We start from the raw sequence: 15,560 nt of genomic DNA, 5'->3' as shown, positions 1-15,560 counted from the left end.
CTGGAAAGTATGAGCTGACTGTGTAGAAAATAGAGTTAGAGGTAACAAAACCTAGACAATTAATAACATATTCTAATTGGTACCTGCAGCTTAGCAAGAATGCAGTTAACTTTACGCTCCATAAGAAATGTGCCCATATTGTATTTAAATAGTTTATCTGTTTACCTAGCAAATTAACTCAGTTATATATCAACAATTCATACTGATTTTTGTCCTTCATAGTCCTTTTTTAAATTATTATTCAACATTTTATTTTAGAAGTGTTTCGCCACGATATTTAAAGCATTTAAAATTTCAACCACAAGTTTATCTACCAAAGAACCGAATTAAAGGATGCATAACAAATAATTGCAGAACAACTACATTTCCCACTGCGCAGTTAGCTGTGTTAAAATAGTCTGGTCTATTACTACAGTTTGATTTTAAGAACACCAAAATATGTATATGTTACTGCAGTTTCAGTTATTTAGGGCCATAGTCTTATAATTCAGACTTTCCTCTAGTCACAAGTGAAGGACATTAAAGGAAAGAAGCGTCTAAGTCATGTTGTATCTGGCTGTAGTAGGAATATAATAAATTTTGTTTGAAATTGTGTTACTCAGATTTCCTGCTACTTAGAACTTGCTTCTTTTTGTCTTAATTCTGATTTTATTAGAATGTCAGAGCTACAGTAAATATTTCACATTTCCTTTTTTCTTAGCAACTCAGCATGCAACAGGTGCAGCAAAGGAAGAAAATACTATGTGGGGGCCATGGATCCTATGTGCTCTTTGAACATGACTTTGCTACAGAAGTACCCAGAAGCCAGGTCAGAACAGGTGCTTGAATTTCTGGCCTGTAGGTTCCTACCAGAAAGATGAAGGAAATTATGTTCTTTAATGTTTGGTGCCTAATTAATTAGTAAGCACACAAGTTACAACTTGACACTGAATTATGATACAGACTGATAATTGCTGGACGTTAGACTTCCTCTAAAATAAGTGGAAATATATATAATAGATTATTTCTGTAGAATAATGGTGTCTGTTCTAACTGTATCTTTAGAAAGGACATAGTGTGTGTTGTCCCATACTTACTGGGAATGGTTCATACACAGCATCTGCAATTTAAATGTATCCATCATTATCAAGTTGCAAAGTAATTTAAGTGACAGCATCCAGTCTTTCACACTCTTTAAAACATTCACCTTATTAAGATGTAGCTTCCCATGCTTGTTTATGTCTTCAGGCAGGCTTGTTTTTTTCCTCAGAAAGTCTGAGTGAGGTTCCTTCCAGTGTTTCTGAATTGAGAGTCCAGAACAGTATACATGCTTTCAGTTAATATACAAAAGCAATATACATGTGAATGTTAAGTTTTGGACCTCACATTTCACCGTTTGAAATATTTTTGCTGTTCAAGCTTAGAAATGCAAGTACTTGGTATAGAAGCATGCTGCACAAGCAAACTGCGTTTTGAGCTGCATGTTCTTGGTATACAAACATGGGGACTTTTTGTTTTTGACTACTTTCCAAAGGAAGCCAGACTAACAAATTCATCCTCTATATGTTTGCGTTTCAGTTTATCAATTTCGGTCAAATTTGACAGAGAAGAAGCATTAAGAAACAAATTTTCATTAAACTTTTGCAAGAAAGAATGTGATTAGAGGAAAATATTAATACAAAAATTTCAGGAAAAGCTGTAAGTGTGAGCTTGAGTCTTTTTGGACATCAGAAAATCTGCATGGGGACAAGCTGTTCTGAATAATCTTCCCCACAAAAGTTCTTTAGTCATAGCTCATGCTTTACTAGACCCCAGGGGATTAATTCCTCAACTAAGATCTTTCTCAGAGATGGATGTGTAGATATCTATTAAGATGCAAATTCAGTCCAACACTTCCCACATGGTTAGTACTTTTAAAACAGTTTTGTCTGCATCTGTCTCCTTTCTCCCTCTCATTTCTACTCAATTTAAAGGCTGGTCATAGGATCACAAATGACTGAAAATCAGACTTCAGCTCTTAATATATATTTAGGGTATAAAGGCTGTGAAACATGGCAGTTTCAGGCTCTTCCCCGTTTTGAGAAGCTGTCAATAAACTGGAGATTTTTAAATGTTAAATGTTACAGTGTGGGAGTTCCTCAGCAAAGTTCAAAGGAAAGTATGACCACAGGTGGAAACACAACTTTTGATGTTTTAAGTTTATTGTCAGCAGTTCTGACATAAATATCAACTGCAATCAAATTAGTGATTGCTTCTTTAGGAGTTGGAACTATGGTGCAACTGAATGAAATGTCATGACTGGATCCACAGGAAAACAATACCTTCTGGAAAGCAAAAGGAGGTAAATTATATTAATGTAATTGTCTTTCTGTTCTTAAAGTTACATAAGGTTGTTTTTTTCTATAATGCTACTGATACTTATTGTTTGATTCCTTTGATTTACTTCATAGCACATGGAATGTTAGCACATGATAATCTTTTTCGTGATAATTACTGGATCACAGAACCTTAATTATTCTCAATGTTACAATGTATATACGACAACTTTTTGGCCGGTAAGTTTGCCACCTGCTCTGGCTTCCATGTATCGTTTTATTCAGCTGTCATTCAATGATTCCATTCTAAATAACTCTTTATATCATACAGTGGTTGGGGGGTAAAACTGTGAGCACGGGTCAGCCTGCAGGCCGCCGTCACGCTGCTTATAGGCGGGGCCGTTTTCCAGCCGGCAGCGCCGCCAAGCGCTATCCCCGTACCCACACCTCCGTGGCGGTTGGGGGGGCGCGAGCGGCTCGGCCCAACGGCTGTCCGCCAACGGGGGCTCGCGCAGCCATTGGCGACCCCTGAGGCGAGGCGAGGCGAGGCGGGAGCGGGCGCGCAGCCCCTCAGCGGCGAGGACGAGGGAGCCCCGAGGGGCGGATGGCGGCGGGACCTGCCTCCAACAAGCGGTTTGCGGGGTCCTCTGGCCCTTTTCCGCCTGAGCTTGCGGATAGGTCCCTCTTGCTGTGTACTCAAATGTGTAATTTTTCTGACGCGGTTTGTTTAAAAGGTTGTGCTTAAAATTTGTCCTGGCAGAGGTGATTGTCAAGTGGTGGAACTTTTTTTTTTTTTTTTCTTTTAACCTCTACTTTTAAGCGTAAATTTGGATAGATAACTCGAGGGAATGGACAAAAACAAAAATCTGTCATCCTTTTAAGTTGTCATATTTGTTAGTTCGATTTTTTTGCCACTGTGATAATGTGACTTAAATCTTGTGGAACGAATTGTTAACTTGTTTGAATTCATTGAACAAAAGTGAAGTCTGAGGTGATTTTTCCTCAACTTTATAGATAATAAATCCTGATAAGAGATAATGCAACTTACTATTTAAATAGTATCACGTATCATTTGGGGATTCCTCTTGATAATGTGCAGGTTTATCTTTATGATGGATAAACAAGCAACTGCTAAGTTATCTACCACTTCAGATGCTGTTAAAGGCTGTATGAAGAGGGATAGAACATCACAAACTGCAAAACTGAATGCTGCTTTGGCATCTAAAATCAAAACTAAATTATTAAGTAAGTCCTGTTAAAATAAAACTGAAGCCATTTTACTATATTTAAAGTGTATGACTTCAAAAATAATAGCAATTGTATTTAATGTGATTTGCTGAATTGCTGCTGTTAAAAATGTATGTTGAGGATTTTAGGAGAGTCTGAAGGTTAAAACGTGATCGTATGTTGATTATTTATCTAATTCTCTGAATATTTTCAGTGTTTGCTCTTTGGTGTGTTAGCGTTTTATAAAGAACACACTCAAGTGCATTTCTAACATCCATGTTCTATTTATCTCTGACATCTAAAAACTGAGGTACCAAAAAGAGTAAGATCAATGACCTTACATAGTTGAAATAGTATAGTACATAAAATTCCCATTTGCAAAATGGGATTTATATAAAATTCTTCATTGAGGCACTTATAGAATCAAGGAAGACTATAAATACTAATTTTGATTGTTGGGTTACAGGTCACAGAAGTAATAGCATTAGACAATGAATAAAAGTAGCTGTAGCAGACTTCAAGCTAACCTTTCTCCTTTTGGTACTGTAAAACAGTATGGCCAGGCTTATCTCTGTCTTATTTCAGAGTTAAAGCTAACTCTGTGTATACTATGAACATGAGACAAAATGTTCATCTTGATAATATGCTGCATCACTGGAAAAAAAGTTCTTAAAAGGTTCAGTAATAGATATGAGTAGGCAGGTTTTCATTAGGACAGCAGGCAGTGTATTTCTAACTTAAAGCTTTTTTTCTGGCTGAAACGTTTTTGCTCAAAATGTTTGAACTTTTTAATTGTAAAATTATATACATATATGTATATTTAGAAAGCTGGAAATGTTGTCATGCCTGGAAAACTATCCATTTTAAAATTTTTTTCTTAAAATACCCTTGTTTTAATAAATAAATAAATAAATCCAGACCAGAACAGAATCCATGCATGAAATGAACTTGAAGTTGACACAGAGTAGTCTTCAGAATGACAGTTTTTGTTAAAAAGTGTCAGGTTTTGACATATAGATAAAAATATTATTCTATAGTGATAGTACGTAAAAAGAGGGCCTGGAAATGAAGCTGTTGAAAATGAAATTACCTGATTTTTTTTTCTCATATAGATAACTCATCAGTGTTTAAAGTATCTTTAAAACAAAATAATAAAGCATTAGCTCTGGCTTTGAGTGTGGAGAGAGAAAGTTCTCGGAAGTTGAAGAAGGAGAAGCTTTTTCTTCAGAAGGAAGTAGAAAAGCTGCAGCTTCATAATACCTTGCTTCATCGGAAACTAAGCTGTTTGGTATGCTACAAATAATATTTAAAGCTAGATCAGCTAAACCAAGCTTTCATCCTTTTTGGAAACATAATATTGCTCCTTAAAATGGTGATTTGAAACATTTACATCTCAGATTTATGAAGTTGTGTCATCTCATAGCAATTCATTGTTCATGTTTAATTTTTCTTTAATTTTTGTACTATTTTGTCAGTCAGTCATATCTTTGTCCTTAGCTATTATAGTGTCAGCTTCACTTTTGTATTTAAAGCTATTGAAAATTAGTTTTAGCCCTTAAATGAGCTTGAAAATTACAGCAAATATATTTACCCTTATATCTTTTCTTTAAGAAAGGAAGACATTTAAAATGCTTTCTTTGAATTACTTTTTCTTTTTGTATACAGAATAAAACTCTTGTAGAAATAGAAGCATTTTTGAATGATAACCTTTTAGCTGCAATAGAAATAAGCAGTCTTCCTGAGGTAAGGAATTTTTTGAACAATTTTTCCAGGATAATATTTTCAAAGTGTCTAAATGACTGCAATGTTGGAATCAGATTCATTTTAAAACATCTACCCTTGTTGTTTGCTTTGGGGTGCAGCAATGGTCCAGTTAAATCAATGGTGTTTAACTGTTGCAGGCATTAAGAATTTAGGAGTTAATCTTGTTTACAAAGAATCTAAAAGCTGTGTATCAGACCTGATGCAGTCACATAACTTTAAAAAAAAAAAAAAAAGTTGCATAGTACTTCAGTAGGTGGAATTCTTCAAGGAACTACTTGTCTTCATTGCTGAATGCTGGGATGAACTATGCTAGTCTAATAAAAACCTTGAATGTGGAAACCTTACCAGAAAACATAGACTATGATGGTCCTTGTATCATGGCAAAATTACAGTTATGTGATTATCTTCTGTTTTAGTATGGCTGTCTGGTATTAACAAACTATGTTTTTTATGATTTGTTCTAAAAAGTTGCATAGCATTAGCATTGTTGGATGCATCTATATACCTAATGCACTTTGTTGCATTAATTTTATCTGTATGAACAAAATCTATACATTGTTTTGGGGTGTGAGTAGGTTGAAGATTTTGATAAGTTTTGCTACAATTTTTTTTTTCTTTAGAGCTGTTGTGTGTGCTTGAAGAAATATGTTTTAGGTTATGCATATTTTTATACAAGTGTCTTATCTGAAAAAGTTATAATCAGGGAAACAGTGAATATCATGCACCTTTCAGCAGTACTTCTATTTTTCGCCTATTAATTTATATGTTTCCCGTGGATATTTCTAATAACACATAAGAGAATATTTAGCAGTTTCTACATCCTCACTGCTTTTCTTTTGAAAGAATCTTCAGAGTTTTCTTACTCTGACAGATGGTCCAAGTAACTGTACTGATGATCAGTTGAAGAGTACGTCTCAGTCAGCTAGGTAAGTTGTATTCAATATGGCAGCTCTGAAGTGTCTGTAGGTTTTTATTTTTATGTTTTTACAATTAATCTTTGTATGTTCTAGATATTTTTGAGGTAGTGAGAAATAATTTTGTCTCATTCAGAAATTACTATTTGCAACATGGAATGATTAGGGAAGATAGTGGTATGCAAACCTGTGTTTGAATAATTTGCTTCTTCATGGTATCTCACCAGCACAAAATGGATTCTGTATCATAAAAAATACAGTTGCCCCTTGGATAGTACCAGAAGCAAAGTGCATTTCATGCTTGAGTTCTTGTTTTCTGCTTCTATACATAACTAAAGGACTGTTTTAAACAATTGAATGTTATAGCATACAACATAATTAAATCTTCACAGTAAAATTCCCTCTTTTCAGATCTGTAGAATTGCCAGTGAAACTTCCTTTACTCACAGCTTCTACTGGAAAACAGCGGGGTAGCCCTTCTGTGTATGAAATAACAAATTCTTCTAAAAGTACCACTACTTTGTCAAAGGAAATGCATTCAGATCAGGTCAAGTTTGCATTATCATTGCCTTCTGATAAGAATAATCAAAAGATAAATGAAATAGACAAGGTGGAAACAAACAATGACAAAAATATAGTTTTAGAAGGTAAGATATATTTTCTATACAGGTAATTTTTTATTTTTTTTTTAGAGCTAACTGAGATTTAGTATTTAATAGTTCATAATTTGATGTATGATACAGAAGATAGAGTGAGATTCCTCAACTATAATAAACTAATCAAAAATAGAATGGTCACCCATAAATAGAGATGTCCTGACAATCTCTTGTAGAATAACACAGATTAAATTCATAGAATCATAGAATCATTTAGGGTGGAATAGACCTCTAAGATTGTCTAGTCCAACCTATAACAAAATTAATGTGAACAGGATAAAGTTTTGATAAGATAACAAAATAATAACTGCAGCACTCATAGAAAACAAATACATTTTTATTTATACCTAACTTCAAAATTCCAAGTCTGGTAAAATGGGAACCTAGCTGTAATTAACTGAATTTTTAAGGACCAACCACAGAGTGTGTGTATTCAGTAGAAAAATGCAGTTTGTCATTTTCCATGCTTGTAATGTATCTTATTCTGACAAATATATTCCTTCTTTCCCCAAGCTGCTGAAATTTCTGTTCTTCTTTGCAGAAAATCATTTACACGGAGAACTAAACTGCAATAGTGCATTCCTGACTCATATCAATAATACTCAATCTCTAAGACAGTCCGAGGAGGTTATAAAACAAAATAATGATATTTCATTGCCGTTCTGTGGAAATGTGCCTGAAAGAAGGAACCGTGCAGCACTTTATAGGTCAAAACCTCAACCTAATATAAAAGATTTTGATAAAAAATGTATCTCAGATATGCATCATCATGGTAGCAGCAGCAAAACCAATTACATGAATTTGCAGGAAAGCTCAAGTGACTTGTCTCACATTATTCCTTCACCTCTTGAATTTAACAGTGAAGGTAAGATAGAGTTTAAGTCAATGCTGCTTATTGACAAGGCTAAACCTGAGGAAACTGTATATGATGCTGATATGGACTTGACTGCCAGTGATGCAGGTGAGCTGCTCACAGTTACATCAAAAGACAAAGATAAATTACATCAAAATAAAAACAATAATGCCAATTCTGATAAAATATTGGGAAATTTCAGAAGAGTAAAATATTCTAAAAGTGATAAAGAGAAAATTAAAAGCAAGACTGAAGTCAGTTCAGATTTGTATGCAGAAGAAAGGCACGCCAGGGCTGACAAGAGCAAAGTTTCAAAAACTACTGAGTCACAAACTCAGCTATTCCAAAGTCAGACAGAACAGCAACCTACGAAGAAATCTTTACAGAAGCAGAGTTTGCCAAATACTAATGACTATTATGAAGTACAAAATTGTCCAAGTAAAACTGGAGATACTAGAAGGACATGCCTTGTTAAACTAGCGCATCCAAGAAAACAAGAAGAGAAAAATAAAGAAACTTTCTCAGAAACATCTGAAGAATTGGAAAGCAAAATAAAAGCAGACTCAGGTTCATCTAATAGCAAGATTCCACCTCAAGTTTATTGTGCTGAAAGTTTACTGTTTCAGGATAACACCTCTAATGTATTACCTTTGCAGCAGGAATTTCTAAGTGAAAATGAGAAGCATATCAGACCACAAATAAACAGGAAACCCCTTCAAAACCCTTCTAAAATAATCACAGCAAAATGCTGTGGAGTGGAAAATGGGCAGTATGGAGAATATGGTTCAAAAAAGTCTCAAATAGAGAGGTGCCAAGATGACAGCAAGAAAAAACAAGACCAGAAGAATATTATAAAGAGTAAATGCAACAAAAAGAGTAGTAACAGACAAAGAGAAAATAATAGTGTTCATAAAATTACTGAGAAAGCACACCGAAACAGTAGTAATTTTTCACCAGGCAGATTAAAACATACGTTGGCAAAGGCTAGCTGTAAAGCATATATAATGCCAACAAAAGATCTTACACAGTTCTCACTTTGCAAAAGTGAAGAATTAAAAAATAAGGATGCATTGTGCACACAGGCTGCTCATGGAAATAAAATAACTGAAACTCAGCAATCTCAGGTAGCTTTAATTACTCAGAATGGTGTAGCCATGAATATACCACAGGCTAAAGCCTCTACACAAGTTGATGACAATGTTAATGCATTAAAGGGGGTAGATTCCTCATCAGTGACATGCAAAACCCCTAACACTAGTAATTCTCCTGATAATCAAGTAAAGAACAAAGGGAGCTTTACTTCTGATATTACGGAGACCAGACCAGAAAAAAATTATTTCAGGCGTATTGATCAGGAACAGCTGAACATTTTGGATGACCGCGAAGTCCCTCATAAAATAGATTCCTTTATGAGCAGATTAAAGCCTACAGTTGAAAAATCAGAATATTTAAATTTCATACCTGTAGATTTTTCTAAGAATATGTCATTAAATACAGGAAGCCTATTCCAGGAAGATCTTTCCAATTTGGAGCTCCAAGCTCTTGATAACCCTAAATTCCATTCTTCCATCAACCTCTCTATGCTGAGAAACTCTGAAATTTTGGGGAAAAATAATCAAGATAAAGCACTGGATGTTGGGAAAGCAGAGCAAAAGTTGGATCATATTTCTAAAGAGACTTTTGAAAAGATTCTGACACCTGGTCATGGTAAGTACGTAAACGAGGGAAAAAAATGGTATTTTGAGTTAGTTTCTGTCTGGAATTGGGCCAAGATGCTCTCTCAATACTATCCTATTCTTATTTCTTGATTACAGTGGATAAAACAGGAGTGAAAAAGGGAAGGCTGAAAATCACTAAAATGATTCATTTATCAATCAAAATAGGTTTTAAAATTGTGGTAACTAATATTCCTATAATATACTGTAATATATTCCAAGATAGCATTTTGTCATACAGATAAGTTAGTCTGCATTCTTGAGGAGCAGTTATATTTGGAGCCTGTATTCATTTTGCAAGAGAATGTGGTAGGATTCAGAAAGGTAGGGATAAAAAGATAAAATAACTTGGTACTTTCATACAAGGGGAAGTAAGAGTGAAGTACATTGTTACTGTCATAAATGGAGAACAGATGCAAGAGCTGTTTTCATTAACTGGACTTACAGGTTTCATTTTTATTTCTTTAAAAATATTGCAAATCTACACGAATTTTGAGATCTTAAAAAAAAAAAAAAAGAAAAGCTTGGATCAGGTGTTCTCTAGAATCTACCTATGAGCATCTATCTATCTAATCTACCTATCTACCTATAACTTTCATCTGACAGCCTATTTATTTATTTTGAATAAGATGCATTTAGTTTGAATTATTTATTATTATTTATTATTATTATTTATTTTGAATAAGATGCATTTAGTTGAGGAAAAAAACCACCAACAACAAAAAACCACTTCAGTGTGGTCTGGAAGATAAGTTAGATTCTCTTGTCATACATGAAAGTACTGTAAAGGAGCTAAAGGAATGTATGACTATTTGGAGTTTAAATATGCTTTAAAATATAGCTTGGAAGTTTCCTAGTGTGAAGGGTCTATTTTATAAACTTTTTTTTCCTCTCAACAAATTCCTGTTTACTTCACTGTCCCTAAGAATGTCCCAACACATAGCCAGTTTCCTAGCTCAAATAAATAAATGGAATCCCAAGCCATTAAGCAAATCCTGCTTTTGCTTCATTTGAACCGTAGGATACTGGCTGAAAAAAAATCTCTTATTTTACATGACCCTAGAACAGGAGTACTGGCAGAATTAGAACACTGTGCAAGGTATTACTCCTGCTATTCTGCAGTTACAGCTTCTCATATTAAATTTCTTTGGAAGGTAGAAAAAGGATCCTGTATTTTTATTAGCTTTAATATTAGATTAGTAAACCCTTGTGATCAGTAGTATCAAAGACTACTGTCATAAAAAGAAGCAAGCTAATCGTTTGATCTTTGTCCATTTAAGCAGAGCTGAAAAAACAATTCATTCTTCATCCTACATACAAGACCATGTCTTGAATTAAAAGAAAGCCAGGAAATGCCATCAATTCTGATGCCAGCTCTTCTGCATCACTACTTTGTGCTGTACTTAAAAATATACCTTAAAAGTCTCCTGTAACGAAAGTCTTTGTACTGTTATGTATATGTGAACATGAATATTCACACTCAGAATCACAGAATCGTCTAGGTTGGAAGAGACCTCCAAGATCACCCAGTCTAACCTCTCACCTAATACTAACAAGTCCTCCACTAAACCATATCACTAAGTGCTACATCTAAACGTCTTTTGAAGACCTCCAGGGATGGTGACTCAACCACTTCCCTGGGCAGCCTATTCCAATGCCTAACAACCCTTTCAGTGAAGAAGTTCTTCCTAATATCCAACCTAAACCTCCCCTGGTGCAACTTTAGCCCATTCCCCCTCGTCCTGTCACCAAGCACGTGGGAGAATAGACCAACCCCTACCTCGCTACAGCCTCCTTTAAGGTACCTGTAGAGAGCGATAAGGTCGCCCCTGAGCCTCCTCTTCTCCAGACTGAACAATCCCAGCTCCCTCAGCCGCTCCTCGTAAGACTTGTTCTCCAGACCCCTCACCAGCCTCGTCGCCCTTCTCTGGACTCTCTCAAGCACCTTGATGTCCTTCTTGTAGCGAGGGGCCCAAAACTGAACACAGTACTCGAGGTGCGGCCTCACCAGAGCCGAGCACAGGGGGACAATCACTTCCCTAGACCTGCTGGCCACACTGCTTCTTTTGCAAGCCAGGATGCTGTTGGCCACCTTGGCCACCTGAACACACTGCTGGCTCATATTCAGCCGACTATCAACCAATACTCCCAGGTCCTTCTCTGCCAGGCAGCTTTCCAACCACTCATCTCCCAGCCTGTAGTGCTGCCTGGGGTTGTTGCGCCCCAGGTGCAGGACCTGGCACTTGGCCTTGTTGAACCTCATACAGTTGACCTCAGCCCATCGGTCCAGCCTATCCAGATCCTCCTGCAGAGCCTTCCTACCCTCGAGCAGATCGACACATGCACCTAACTTGGTGTTGTCTGCAAACTTACTGAGGGTGCACTCGATCCCCTCATCCAGATCATCAATAAAGATATTGAAGAGGACTGGCCCCAGTACTGAGCGCTGGGGGACTCCACTAGTGACCGGCCTCCAACTGGATTTGACTCCATTCACCACAACTCTTTTGGGCCCGGCTATCAAGTCAGTTTTTAACCTCAAAGGCATCCAGCTTGCCTAAATAATTTATATTCATAGATGTCTCAAAATTCTTCTGGTCATAAAGAAACTGAAATGATCTCTAACCTTAAGTTTTAGGAAAAGCTCAGAATAACATTTTACTTCCACTTTAAAACTAGTCCACATCAAGATTGATTTGAGGCAGCCAAACTCGAGATGTTTTTAATGGCTGGAGATCCCTCTCCTTTAAACTAGATGAACTTCCTTAATCAACTTAATTCCTTCAAAAGACAATGGTTTTCTTTTTGCTTTCATAAATCAGGAGGAACTTCCTGCAAGCAGCCCAAGTCAATTTAATATGTCTCATATACTTAGGAGAAAAATTAGCAGAAATCCAATAAAGAACCTTTGATTTTTGTGTCTCTACTTAATATATTTAAAAAAAAAATTTATAAAATGGTTGGTCTTCTCCACTGATATATTTCACTTGATCTCAGCAAAGAATTCTTCTACAGGACAATGGTAATTGAGTGGTATCAGCATGGCCATCAGTTCAGAGTTTGTGTGCTACAATGTACAAGATATTCAGTTGCTATTATACAAAATAAAATCTTCATTTTTTAGCAGGTATATATATATTCAGTGGTATAATTTACTAGTCTTAAGATAAGTACAACAGAAAAGTCATCATTATCTGGTGTTTTGAATTTCCTCTGTGTGATCAATAGCATGCATTTTCTGCATCAGAATTTAAGGTGAGTAAAGACTTCAAGCTCAAGAAGTAAAAATAAGAGAGTTTTCATTTCAGTCCCATTGAAAAACTGCATCCAATATGTTCTCATCTGGATGCAGTGAATTTAAGATTTGATCTGTATTAGTGGAGAATGTATGCTCTTGGAAGAACTTTTAAGGCATACAGATTAAGGTTGTATTGATTTTATCTTGGATTGATGTCTGCATTAAATCTTATTGCTTCTCAGGCTGTGAACTATGAATAGTTTAGAATTTTTCCATACATGGACTGATGTAATAACTTCAATATTTCTCCCAAGTTATCTAAATATTTGTCTCCAAATTAAGTATTGATGTTTAGTCTGGCATTCTGAGCTGATCTTAAAATATTACACAAAATTGACACAGTGCTTCTTCCGCCAAGGCTGGTTACTTCTTAATAGAGTATTCCTCTTTGACATGTGCAGTGATTCAAAATACAAGGCATTGTAGATAATTCTGTAGTATATAGTTTTGACAATAAGGATCCTCACTTAATCACCTTGCTGTGCTTATTTTGCACACATGTTCATAGAGCAGGAACAAAGTTGAAAAATGTAGTCACCCATAGATTACCCTTGTTCAGGTTGATCTTCAGGTTATACATGTATTCCCTCCCCCTGCATTAAAGGCCATGAGATGTGTGCAATTTTACTTTAACAACTTTGTGGAGTCTTAAGCAGCCAGCTGCATATTACAGTGTTTCTGGGATTTGAGTCTGTCCCTTGATTCTGTCCCAAGAGCCATGGTAGACCTCAAACAGCTCCAAAGTAGGGTAAGTTGAAAGCTGTTGTAGTTCCCTTTCCTTTGATCATGTACCATTCCTTGCAGAACATTTTCAGAGGAAGAACAGTGACCAAAATACCTGAATTAAGAAATAAAAACAAAAAATAATGATGAATTGAAAATGTACTTAATGATTCAGAAAATATTTGAAATGAAACATCTAAACGGCTATATTCACAGGGAGAACAGCTTTTCAAGATCTGACAAATACTAGTATATGTCCTCATACTTCTTTACCTACATGCCCTAAAGTTTTAGAAGAAAATTCAGCAGCACCAGTTAGACGAGGAGGACCCACTATTTGCTACAAAGAACCTGGTCTAAGATGGTAAGTATCTGTAAATTAGAGCAGGGGTTGTATTTACTTCTAGAACGTAACTTAATAAAGATTTGCTATTAAAACCCCCAAAATCTTTTAAAAAGAAAATTGTTTGCTAACTGGAGTGGAAGGATACTACATTGTTGATGTAAAATGTTTCCTGTTAGTGTGTCAGGGTTTTCAGGTGCTAGAGGCAACAATATATCCAGTTTATTATTTAACATTTTATTCTAGTAGCGAATAATGATGAATTCTTAATGTTTATAATGACATAAACCCATTTAGAGGTGTATAATTGTAAATCTTAAATATAAACTTTTGTCATAATAAAGTCCTTGTAGCATTGTCAAGTGGAAGATGTATGTACTAACATGGTATTCATTGATTTTGCTATAACTAAGTAAGAATATAGCTATGTCTGATGATACATATATAGTTATATCTAATGTAAGAAATCATTTGAGTTTAACATATTATAATTTGATAGTTAGTTACCTATATCAGTGTTCTTACTGAATTTAGTGGCACAATATTTCCAAGATTTTGAAAAGATATCACATATCTTCAGTTGGGATTTTAGATTTGTCTTCTATTTATGTTTTATTTTTAAGTGTTCTCTCCCATGTAGGTACTACTACATATTTGGTTTGTCCTTTTTTAGGTTTGTCTTCTGGGAGTTATGAGTATGCATGTTTATATGATACATACGACACATAACAAGACCAAGACTTTTAGCATTATTTTGAAAAATAGTATTTGTTTTCCAGATATTTAATTTCTTTAGTGTATTAAATTTTCAATGAGAGTATTTACCATTTGGAATTGTTATTATAATTGCATACATTTTTTGGTGATTTTTATATGGTGTTTTCTATTTCTTTTGTTTACAGCAAATTAAGGCGTGGGGATCAGTTTACAGATACACAACTTCTGCATTCCCCAGCTTATAAAGTAAAAAATAGAAGAAGTTTTAAAAGTAAATCAAAAATTATTTGAAGAAGACAGGAGAATTGCCTTTATGAACAGTACTTCTAAAATGGGTACTTTTTTTTTCAAAAAAAAAAAATAGTTCAGTAGTATAGAATGCTTACTTGGTTTTGATTGATAGAGGTAAAACAAAGCCTTCCAAAGTGAAATTTCTTGGAAAGGATTCCCTGTATAAAGGACACAGAATTCTTCACTAAGGAAAGCAAATGCAGGTTAGACTCCATTCTTGTGTTTTACTTTTTTGGTCTGTAATTTATAAACTGTTCAAAGGGTTTGCAGCACTTACTAATTTGTAAGAAAAGTGTAACTTTCTATGACAATAAAAATAAATCACATTTGGAAATTTTACTGTGATTTCTTCATATTTACCATGAGCAGAATCATTTCTCAATGCTAGCTGGATCAGACCAAGCATCCCAAGCTTTGATAAATCTGATGAAACTGATGGAAAAAGTTCTTTTGTGATAATTGTTTTGTTTTGCTTTTTGGCAGAATCATTAAAATTGGAATGAGTTCTTATTTTTAGGAACATTAGACAGAAACCCAGTGTCCTGCATATGTGTCAGAGGCAACTAGAAAGAATATAGCATTGCAGTAGAAATTCAGTAGTAAATAGCATTCAGACAAAGCAGTGCTGAGTTTCTAGTTGAGAGTGTGATAATGTGGCAAATACTACAACCACATTATATCATTCAGCTATCAGGTTTCTATATTATTTCCCTTCTGGTTCCTCATCAATCACTTCTGCATTTGGTAACATATTGTCATCAGACA

The 15,560-nt window shown here is 35.2% G+C and overlaps 1 protein-coding gene across 1 annotated transcript; it reads left to right on the top strand.

Moving 5' to 3' along the window:
• The first annotated feature begins 712 nt into the window (after nucleotides 1-712).
• SGO2 (shugoshin 2) lies at nucleotides 713-15,080 on the top strand. Its single transcript, XM_035537038.2, has 10 exons — nucleotides 713-808; nucleotides 2,240-2,320; nucleotides 2,430-2,534; nucleotides 4,634-4,809; nucleotides 5,187-5,264; nucleotides 6,129-6,211; nucleotides 6,611-6,846; nucleotides 7,397-9,415; nucleotides 13,661-13,808; nucleotides 14,690-15,080. Exons 3-10 carry the CDS (start codon nucleotides 2,501-2,503, stop codon nucleotides 14,793-14,795), a joined length of 2,880 nt encoding a protein of 959 aa, XP_035392931.1. The 5' UTR covers nucleotides 713-808; nucleotides 2,240-2,320; nucleotides 2,430-2,500; the 3' UTR covers nucleotides 14,796-15,080.
• Nucleotides 15,081-15,560: the final 480 nt, after the last annotated feature.

Source organism: Cygnus atratus, chromosome 6 (genome assembly GCF_013377495.2).
Source record: "Cygnus atratus isolate AKBS03 ecotype Queensland, Australia chromosome 6, CAtr_DNAZoo_HiC_assembly, whole genome shotgun sequence".
NCBI lineage: Eukaryota > Metazoa > Chordata > Aves > Anseriformes > Anatidae > Cygnus > Cygnus atratus.
This window is presented reverse-complemented; position numbering and strand designations above follow the sequence as displayed.